Source organism: Sorghum bicolor, chromosome 1, assembly GCF_000003195.3.
Source record: "Sorghum bicolor cultivar BTx623 chromosome 1, Sorghum_bicolor_NCBIv3, whole genome shotgun sequence".
NCBI classification, from domain to species: Eukaryota; Viridiplantae; Streptophyta; class Magnoliopsida; order Poales; family Poaceae; genus Sorghum; species Sorghum bicolor.
In genome coordinates, this window is record NC_012870.2 from 70,870,061 (window position 1) to 70,881,490 (window position 11,430).

At 37.8% G+C, this 11,430-nt stretch overlaps 1 protein-coding gene across 1 annotated transcript; it reads left to right on the forward strand.

Moving 5' to 3' along the window:
- LOC8078817 (importin-4) lies at positions 255-9,730 on the forward strand. The gene is made up of 20 exons (XM_002465473.2): positions 255-711; positions 2,024-2,156; positions 3,015-3,151; positions 3,241-3,286; positions 4,065-4,280; positions 4,362-4,865; positions 4,996-5,130; positions 5,235-5,450; positions 5,525-5,614; positions 5,693-5,934; positions 6,006-6,094; positions 6,771-6,811; positions 6,915-6,945; positions 7,025-7,147; positions 7,234-7,448; positions 7,606-7,701; positions 7,778-7,890; positions 8,661-8,796; positions 8,892-8,996; positions 9,071-9,730. Exons 1-20 carry the CDS (start codon positions 437-439, stop codon positions 9,269-9,271), a joined length of 3,144 nt encoding a protein of 1,047 aa, XP_002465518.1. The 5' UTR covers positions 255-436; the 3' UTR covers positions 9,272-9,730.

An 11,430-nucleotide genomic window follows, 5' to 3' on the forward strand; every position in this document is an offset into this window, starting at 1 on the left:
ACCTCCCCTAAAAAACAAAAACAAAAAACAATTGGGCTAGACCCATTCCAACCACTCGAGGCAGACTGGCAGGGCTTTGCACTCTTTGCCAGAAAAAAAAAAGACGTGCAGCTGCTCCCCTTCCGGCCAGAAAAGCATTTTTAACCGATCAAGAAAAAGAAAAGCATTTTCGTATAACGAAAAGGAAAATATATTATAAAAAAACAAACACGAAAAGACAGCAATTTCCCAATTATGCTACTCCTACTACTAAACCCCTGACGCCGCGCCCCAACGTGCGCCGCCACCACCAGAGCCAGAGCCACCACGCCTCCAAATCGATAGGGTTTTTGCTGCCCCCTAGCCCGCCGCCGCCGCCTCCGCCTCCGCCAGCGCGGCCGATCGCAGTAAAAGGAGGTCTTCAGGCGGCGGCCAGAATCAGCATCAGGCGGGAGGAATGGCGCAGTCGCTGGAGCTGCTGCTGATCCAGTTCCTGATGCCGGACAACGACGCGCGTCGGCAGGCGGAGGAGCAGATCCGGCGGCTGGCCCGCGACCCGCAAGTGGTCCCCGCGCTCGTCCACCATCTCCGCACGGCCAAGACCCCAAACGTCCGCCAGCTCGCCGCCGTGCTACTCCGCAAAAAGATCACCTCCCACTGGCCCAAGCTTCACCCGGACTCCAAGGCATCACTTAAGCAAGCCCTCATCGACTCAATCACACTCGACCACAGGTTCTTTGCTAGATAACTATCACCAACCCTTCTGCGCATGTCTGCCTCTGAATTTGCGCGCTTTCAATTCACTTAAATTGTGCATTTGTGCTGCCTAAAGGACACTTTGAGTGTGTTCTCAACTTATTAGTTTGCGCCGATCATAGAATTGAATTGAGCTTTTTACTAGGTTTCTTTACTCCTCCCACATCATCCTATCCCTCACCCTTAGACGTCGAGGTCCAGCTTTAGTAAAGCTTCCTGTTTGGGCCCCAAACAGCATAGAATTTTGATGCTTCTGTTGTGACCGCAATTGCTCATATATTATATTCCAATTGGGGAGAAATTCAGCTTGTGCTTCACCCAATTTTGGATGAGTACTGCAAAGATTATTTGCACAATATGTTCTCATCCATGTTATAACATGGCTGATGATTAATTCCAACTTCTCATGATAATATACTTTCTGCTGAGCTAAATTAATCATGGTTGCTCTAGAGCTGATTGATCCAGGCCGTGCTTTTTTTAATTGGTTACATGATAATGCACTGTGGTCGAATTATGGTAACTGATACGGATATTCTATGACCTACCATTTCTGGTTACTTGGGGTCTAGACCTAAATCTGCTCAGTTCTTGTTCATGGCACATCTTCGGTCACAGCCCACAGCTTAAGCTCTTGCAGAAATTCCTTTGTAAAGAGTTAAAACATGGAATAGTTGCCATGTGGAAGCAAAGGACAAAGGTCTTGTGATCTTTTATTGTGAATACTTTTGCTTCTACAAACACTCTTCATACATCACTCAATGGCATTGAATCCTTGTGTGGTTCTCTATTTCATCCTACACATTTAAATGTCCCGTTGAGCCAATACAGAATGGTAAGAAAAAACCCACATCCTATGGCTTATTACAATTTTTCAACCCAAAATTTCTAAAAATACTGTAGCATGTCTTCTCCAAAACTAAGCTTTTTGTTACATCTTGACATTTACATGTAATTTGTTAAATCACACTTCTAAATTTGCATGGCATGAGTATTGATCCGAGTCGAGCATTAATTTACCACCAATGACTGAATCTGGTAGGTTGAAATCAAGAGATGCACATCCCTAGTACAGTTGAAACTTGAAACTAATCAGTACCTGCTGAGGTCCATAGAACATAGTTTTCATGAAGATCATGGTTACAAGTTACAGCACAAAACATCTCATCTGTTGGTGCAAATGTTGCAGATAAAACTTTGTGCTGTTCATCTATTTTTGATCTGCCTTACAACTTCTGTTCACATGTACTTCTGTTGAGCTTAGAGTCTCTATTTCCATTTTATGCAGTCATCCTGTAAGGCGAGCTAGTGCAAATGTCGTGAGCATTATAGCTAAGTATGCTATCCCTGCAGGAGAGTGGCCAGAGCTGTTACCTTTCCTTTTCCAATGCAGCCAAAGTCCACAAGAAGATCACAGAGAAGTAAGTTTATCTTGATGAAGGGTTTATTCCTGCCAAGCGGATGAATATAGACACACTATTCATACTGAAGGAGAATGACATTGTGGTTTCCTATTAGATGAATTATAGGAGTAGATGTTAAACATAACAAAGTTGTACTTGCCATGTCATTTTCTTCTATATGTAGTGAGTTTCTGAATTTTTACCACATCAATAGCTAAAATTAATTTGTATCTTTTGGTATTTTGACATCATATCAGCAACATATCGGCTTCACTATTGCTTGTTGTGCACGTTACTACATTAGTCTATTATGAAGTCTTAAATATGTGGATACAGCTAATCACTTGAAGTTAAGGGCTAAATGGTCTGACTCATTTTGTGTCTGTGTAAAACCCTATCTGTTTCCTTTAAACACACATTTTTATTCTTTTTCCTGCTGGTCAGGAACACAAACAAAAAGTTGGAAGTCACACTGTTGATGCATAGGTGAAACCTAATTTGTCATTATACCATTCTTCAATGTTCGTACTCAGTGAAGTTTTTACTTGCTGTTCACTTCCCTTTCTCCATGTTTGTGTCAGTGGGTAACTGGGTTATTAGCATCAATAAATTGATCTAACATTCAGATAATGCATTTGTTAATATCAATTATTCATCCGAGCATTGCATGTTGTACTGGCATGCGGCAAACATTTTAGAACCCTGTATTCTATTGTAATTTTGTTTGGTGGGAACATTTTAATATCAAAAGTTTTTCTTGTACAGTTTTGCAAGAAAGGTTGATTGTACAGGAAGCAGCAGCTGCTTTATCTGCGCAAACAAAAAGCTAATTCTGAGTGTCTCAAAGTTCTGCTGCCATTATTTTTTTTTCTGCAGGTGGCTTTGATTCTTTTCAGCTCCCTTACTGAAACTATTGGAGCTACTTTTCAGTCTCATCTGAACAATTTGCAACCTATTTTACTGAAATGTCTGCAAGACGAAACAAGCTCTCGAGTCAGAATTGCCGCCCTAAAGTATGGTTAACTTTTGTCCAAAAGCTCATTGCAAACAAATTATCTGGCCAAACTTTTCTCTGAATGAACTACTTTTCTCTGTGCAACAGGGCCGTTGGATCATTCATAGAATATGTCAATGATGGAGGTGACATTGTAAGTTTTGCTTTTGTCAGCTGTGTTTTTCTAATTTTTTTGTTTCTTTAAAGTTGATTAGAGTTGAGAATGCAGTAGTTCTATGATAATTATGGCCCTACTACTTGGATTATTATTATTTTATTTACAGCCACATGAAATATATTTTGATAGTGCATTTATTTCATATTGTAGATGTTAATATATTTTCTATAAACTTGCTCAATGTTAGACAAGTTTGACTTAGGACAAAAGTAAAATGACTTACAATTTGAAATGTAGGTGGTATGCAGTACTCTCTGACTCATTGCTAATCTCTTATCCAAATGAACATATATGCGAAATGAAAGTCGTTCTTGAGATAAGTACAGTTCCCATTGAGTTATTTATCATTATACGGCCGGAGAAAGGGGAACTACATATTTAAGTACTTATTGTAGCTGAGTTTTTTTTTGGGCACTATCTAATTTGTATTTTCTTGGTGCTTGGGGACAAATTGCATTAAATAATTGTATCTAATTATTATGATGTATGCACATGATATTCTTTCCAAATCAGTGCAGAAATATGAAATATGTTCTTCTACACGCAATTCACCTTGCTGACTGTGTGGATACAATTTTCCTAGAGTTCTGAGCACTTGTTTTTAGTGTATAAATGTTGTCTGCATCCTCCACTATCTTCTTGCAATTGCAATTTACTTTCATGTTTGATGATTGTTCTTGCAGGATATACCGTTTGACACATTGCCACTGGCTAATGTTTTGAACTTGTAACCTTATGTGTGTACATTTTGTAGGTAAAAATGTTTCGGGATTTTGTTCCCAGTATCTTGAATGTATCAAGGCAGTGTCTTGCTAATGGAGAAGAAGATGTTGCTTCCATTGCGTTTGAAATTTTTGACGAACTAATTGAATCTCCTGCACCACTTCTTGGAGACTCTGTGAGGTCAATTGTGCAATTCTCGCTGGAAGTTTCTGCAAACCAGGATTTGGAAATAAATATAAGGCAGCAGGTTTGATCAGGCCTCAACATCCTCTAATATATCTCCCAACTTATTTACAGATTACTAAGATGTTTCAAATGATCGTTTCAGGCTATCCAGATAATTTCATGGCTGGTAAAATTTAAAGCATCTTTCTTGAAAAAGCACAAGCTGGTTGTACCTATCCTGCAAGTTATGTGCCCATTGCTTACGGAAACAGCTAATGAAGATGAAGATTCTGATTTAGCAGCAGATCGTTCTGCTGCCGAAGTCATTGATACAATGGCTATCAACTTACCAAGGCACGTTCTTGCACCAGTTCTTGAGTTTGCTTCTGTGAGCTTTCATCACATTAATCCGAAGTATCGTGAGGCTGCCGTGACATCACTGGGTGTTATCTCAGAGGGTTGTTGTGAGCATTTGAAAGATAAGTTGGAGGATTGTCTAAAAATTGTTTTGGAAGCTTTAAAGGACCAAGAACAAATGGTTAGAGGTGCTGCATCTTTTGCTCTTGGCCAGTTTGCTGAACACCTGCAACCAGAAATTTTATCTCATTATGCGAGTGTACTTCCATGTATTCTAAATGCTCTTGAAGACCCATCAGATGAAGTTAAGGTATAGCCATCAAATGCTGATGATGTTTTCGATTCTATAAATGGGCAGCAAGCCAACAACCTTTTCCATAATTGTTTAGGTTGGATGGTAAACTTGGCAATATAATCAATTAATTCATTTGTTCTTGCAGGAGAAGTCATATTATGCTCTTGCAGCATTCTGTGAGGACATGGGTGAAGATATCCTACCATATCTAGAGCCCTTGATATGCAGATTGGTTATGTCTTTGCAGAGCAGTCCTCGGAACTTGCAAGAGACATGCATGGTGTGTAGTAATATATAGTATTATATAAATTGTGTATTGGAACGATGATAACCATTTTAACATATAATCATCTTTTATTTTGACAATGATGATATTTTCTGCAGTCTGCAATTGGTTCGGTGGCTGCTGCTGCAGAGCAGGCTTTTACCCCATACGCCGAAAAAGTCCTTGAGATGATGAAAGGTTTTATGGTGCTTATTAATGACGAAGATCTGTGTGCACGTGCTAGGGCTACTGAGGTTGTTGGGATAGTAGCAATGGCAGTTGGCAAAGCAAGAATTGAAGCAATATTGCCTCCTTTTATTGAGGCTGCTATTTCTGTAAGTTGTGGTTCCATTAACTTTAGTTACTTTTACAGCGTTGAGTGCAACCTTTTTGTTCTTCATACTTGCAGGGTTTTGGATTGGATTACAGTGAACTCAGAGAGTACACTCATGGTTTTTTTAGTAATGTTGCTGAAATTTTGGGTGAGAGTTTTACACAGGTAACATGGGTCTTTAAAATTTTATTTAATTTCTGATTGATGTGTAAATTTACCAAAGTATGTTGTTTCACATTTCAGTATCTTCCTCATGTTGTCCCTCTCGTATTTTCTTCCTGCAACTTGGATGATGGTTCTGCTGTGGACATTGATGATGCCGATAGTATTGAAAATGGATTTGGCGGTGTTTCATCTGATGATGATGTTAATGATGAGCCAAGAGTTAGAAATATAAGTGTGAGGACTGGGGTATTAGATGAGAAAGCTGCTGCAACACAGGCTATTGGTTTTTTCGCACTACACACAAAGAGTGCCTATGCTCCGTATCCTTTAAGAAATGCTAAGCTGCTCTAGTCACAGTTTCACCTTTCAAAACTTCCTTGACTGACACTAGGTATCTGGAGGAGTCACTGAAGATTTTGATCAGGCACAGTAGTTATTTCCATGAAGATCTCAGGCTGCAGGCAGTCATTTCTTTGAAACGTAATTTACCCCCTATTTCTCTTTGATGATGCATGAATTTTCACAAGGAATTCCTTTCCCTTCTTGTTCATGCACTGTCAGCATTGTGGAAATTTCATTGTCAGGCTAAATGGTTCAACAAAAAGAAGAGTTGATTGCTTAATCTGTAAATGTATCAAATCAGTACTCACAAAAAAATATATTTAGTGAATGAAATTAAATTTCTTAAAACATATTCTGCAGTCTGCACTATGTGAAGTTGTCTTTAGCTATCTGAATTACTGAAATGCAAGATGAAAAGGGGCATATAATCCAGTTATTTGTGGCCTTTTGAATGAAGTACTTTTATAACTATTGTCTGTGTACTGAGGTTTCCAGCAAGCTTATTTCATATTGGAATGGCAAAACTTAACGTTAGGTAGAGGTAGACTCACGAACTCACCCAATGGTAGTGCAGGAGCCAAATATTTTTATATGGTAATTACAGGGAAAAAAAAAGTGCTGCTCCAACAATATTTTGCATAAAATCCAGAATGGTATGTTGTTAATCAATTTGAAAAATCTGTATTTCATAATTTATCACTATATAAGTAAGTTTATATTTTCAACATATCGTAATGTATATTATTTCTATAGTGTTCCATAAAATGTGATTTTATGGCTTTGTTAGTAGTTACATTGATAACCCTTCTTGCAGATATTCTAACTGCTGTTAGGGCAATACCTCCTACACATGCTGTGAGTATTTTGTTGTGCTAATATTCATATGCTACTTCCTTCGTACCTTCTGGCGATTAAAGATTAATTTTGATGAAATTATGTTTTCTTTTGTACCATGCAGGATGTACTAGAGAAACAGAAGGATGTTCTTGGTAAATGCTGGATATACTGCATTTTAAGTTCGTTTGGCCTGTTTGATAACAAATAATCATGCTGCATTTATTTTTTCAGATACTGTTCTGAACATTTACATCAAGACTATGACAGAGGATGATGATAAAGAGGTAGTTGCACAAGCTTGCATGAGTGTAGCAGACATTGTGAAGGAATGTGGTTTTGCTGCAATTGAGCCTTGTAAGCTGTGCCTATCCAGTGCTGGTTGGCCTGAAAAAATACTAGGTTGTGTTGTTAAAGACTAACCCTTCTGTGCTTTCTTTCAGACATGCTAAGGCTTGCTGAGGTAACACTGGTTCTTTTACGTCAAGAATCAAGCTGTCAGCAAGTAGAGTCAGATGGTGAGGATGATGGTGACATTGACCATGATGAAGTCCTCATGGATGCAGTTTCAGATCTTTTGCCTGCTTTTGCAAAAGTGATGGGATCTTATTTTGATCCTATCTTTGCAAAATTATTTGATCCATTGATGAAATTTGCTGTAGGTTACCTCCCCTTCCCCTCTCTATATGCACGTATTCCATAGTCTCATTTCCTCCACATCAATTGATTAATTTATTCAATGGAAGTTCTATACTTTTGAGACACATGGTGGTCTTGTATTTTGCTTTTGAAACTACTTCCTGGAATAAATGCAGAAATCTCCCCATCCCCCCCAAGATAAGACTATGGTTGTGGCAACCTTAGCTGAGGTTGCTCAGGAAATGGGTGCTCCAATATCTGCTTATGTTGATGTATGTTTCTAGCATTCTTGAATGTCTATGGATTTTTATCATTTCAACTTCATACTGTTTCATTTGGATTCTTCAGAAGATAATGCCTTTGGTGTTGAAAGAGCTTGCATCATCTGATGCTACTAATAGGAGAAATGCTGCTTTCTGTGTTGGCGAGATATGCAAGAATGGGGGTGCTTCAGCACTGAAGTATGTATTTTTTTTTCTAGAATCACCATATTTGATGATGCAAGAAAGTAGTATTCAGTTTATATGCACAATAGCAATAAAAAGATGTATGCTGCACTAATAAAAAAATGTTGTATGCTTACTCTTGATGAAATGGCACACATTTCTCTTGCGTCATTTGAGAAAAAAAGCTTGTATTTTGAAGTTTTCTTTATAATCAGAAAAGCTAGCTGATGAAATAATGACTTGCGTTTACTAATTTAATTTCTCAAATGCAACATTTTTCTTATATAGATACAAGGTCAAAGGATGTGTTATGCTAACTTTATCCATATTCGATATATTAGATTAATATATGTCAGCAAGTGAGAGCAGTTTAATTAGAACCATATTCTTTTTCTGTGCTTCTCAATTGCCATATCCTCAACTTCAAAACCACATACTGTTTGAGTTCTCTTTTTTTGCTGGACCCTAGAAGTAACCATGACCATCTGGACCTGATGGTCTTTCAGAGTTCTTCTCAAAATGACCAAAAAAACAAACTATTTTTTTCCTCTAGTGAATAGCCTGCCATGAGATTTGTTAATAAACTTGAACACTGCTCCTAAATTTAAAAGCATTCTGAAGTGTTGGATGGGGCAGCTAAGAATCATGAGACATACTTGATGCTGTTCCATTTTATAGTCAGCAGACGGATTACTTCTCAATGTCTCCATTACATAACTAAAATAAAGAGTAACACCTGATACTGTAATTATGTTACTCACTAGTTCTTGTTCATCTCTATGCAGATACTATGGGGATATACTTCGTTCTCTGCATAATTTGTTTGGTAACTCAGAATCAGATGATGCAGTAAGAGATAATGCTGCTGGTGCTATTGCTAGGATGATAATGGTGCAGCCTCAGTCAATTCCTCTCAACCAGGTTTGAATAACATTGTATTTAGTTTGTTTGGACAGTTTCATGTTTCAGACTCAAGAGTCTAAGTGTGTAACAAACGTTTGATTGCATTCTTATAGGTTCTTCCAGTTTTTATCAAAGCTTTGCCACTAAAAGAAGATCATGAAGAATCAATGACTGTGTATGGTTGCATCTGCAGTTTATTATTATCATCACATCCCCAGGTGATTCTTGAACCAGATGTCCATTATCGGTCTATATTCATGGGCCAAACCTAACTTTTTTTTTTCTGTTGCAGATCCTTCCTCTTGTGCCTGATGTCATACATGTCTTTGCCCAAGTGGTGGTATCCCCAGATGAGAGCGATGAAGTCAAAACAAATATTGGCAAGGCTGTTTCTCACTTGATATCTGTCTATGGCCAGCAAATGCAGCCAATACTGAGTGCCCTTCCACCAGCTCATGCAAGCGCGCTGGCTTCATTTGCCAGTAGAAGATGACCACCGAGGACCAACTTTTCTTTAGTTCCTTGTTCTGCTTGATTTTGTTTTGGTTTTGCCATTGGTTGCCATTTCCTGAGGATCCGATCACACGGATCAAACCAGATGGAGTGCTTGCATTGCACATTGGCAAAGAGTGAGCAGAGTTGTCCAGTTGGCGCATGCTTGATTATATGGTGAGCTTGGTTCCTCTCTTTTTGAGTTACATTGTTGTGCTTGCTTTGGAGCCCTGTATGGTTAAAGGTGCACGCCTTGGCCGACAGCGCCTCTGTGAGTGCATGCCTGTATTCAGGTTCCGGTTTTTGTTATTTATTATGCTCTTGTTTTTGTAATTTTTTGCCTGTCTTTGCAATTCATTGATTGCTGTTGTATATAGAAGAGAGTTTTAAATAGAGAGAATGTATGACTCTTCAACTGGCAAATTTTGTATACATACTGCTCATGCCACTTGCTGGTGTTCGTCCGGATTGTACCTTGTCGTGCCCAAGTTGGAAAAGGGCGCTCCTTGTGTCGCGAATAGAAAATCGTAGAAGCGGGGAAAGAAATCAAAAGTATCTGGAAAGCTAAAACAATTGCAGGAAAGAAGCCAGTCCAAGGTGAGCAGCGTGGCCATGCGCTCATCGATCCATAGTGCGGCTGCCCAATGCCGGTTTGGGAAAGTTTTGTTTCTTATTGACGAAGGATTAGCCGGGGACGGGAGCACCGGTCGCCGTCGCCGTCCGGTCCGAACATTCCGACCGGAAACGCCGTCCGTTGTTCATTCGGACCGGAGACGTCGTCCGATGATTCCCACACGATGTTTGCTGTTTGCCGCGCGCGCGTGACAGATGTTTGCCGCGCGCCTGACACTACGTTTTCTTTTTTCTTTCTTTCTTTTTTTATTTTTTTTCTTTTTTTCTTTTTATGTTTCTTTTCTTTTTCCCTCCCGCCGTTGCTGTTAGTTTTCTTTGTTTCTTTTCTTTAATTTTTTTTCTTTTTTCTTTTTTTTTCATTTTATATTCCATTTGATTCTTTTTCTATCTTTTTTGTGCTTTATTTTTATTTTTCTTTTTTGTTTTATATTATCCTTTGTTTTGTATATTTTATCTTTTTTTTTGTTATTATTTTCTTTGATGTTCACGTGTTTTTTTTCTTTTGATTTTGTTTTTTTTTTAATTTTTAATTATGTTTTCTTTTATTCATGTTTTATTTTTTAATCTTTCTTTGTTATGAATCTTTTTTTTTTGTATTATATGTGATGTTCTATAATACATTAAGTGTTGTTTTATGGTTAATTCAGCGATGTTTACTTAGTATACATACAATGTTCTATAATGTGTTGAGTGATGTTCTATTGTGAATTTAGTGATGTTCGCTTAGTACACATGTGGTGTTCTATGATATATCTAGTGATGTTCACGTAATATATATACAATGTTTCATAATGTATTTAATAGTGTTCTATGATGTATTTAGTGATGTTCAGTTTAGTACACATGTAATGTTTTATAGTTTATTTTTAGGATGTTTTAAAACTATCCATATGATGTTCTTTTAAATTTTTCTCTATTACGTGTTTTTTTTCCTTATGCTCTGCTCTAGATTTTATTTTATTTTTGTTTACATGATGTATTTATTTATTTATTTTAAATATTATAATATCAGTTTCATGAATCTAAACTAGAACACTATTTTTTAAACTGAGAACATTTTTCTTACGAAGATGGAACATTTATTTTATTTTATGAACCTAGAACATTGTCTATCATAAATTAAAATGTTATATCTTTATAAGGTAAATGTTTATTAATAAAATTTTATCTAAATATATCCATGTGAGATCTTGTTTTGAAGTATTTATTATAAGAAACACTATAGTGTAATCGGATTTTGATTTAGATATTTAGTTTAGGAGCTATGACTTTTTAAATTTTGTTGATGAAAGTGGAGAATATATGGATGAGGTGGGCCCTGTAGGATGGACAGCCTCTGTCAACCGCTAGCTAAGATTGGATGCGCGGAAAAGTTAGACGGAAAACTATCGGCACGCGGACGCGAAGAGCCCCCGTCGCCGTCCCCGTCCCTGTGTGTGCTCCACGATCCACTCTTTGGACCAAGGTCGGTGGATTTTGATCAGCAAAAGCCCGATCTATTGATAACAGCATCAATCATAGGATCGG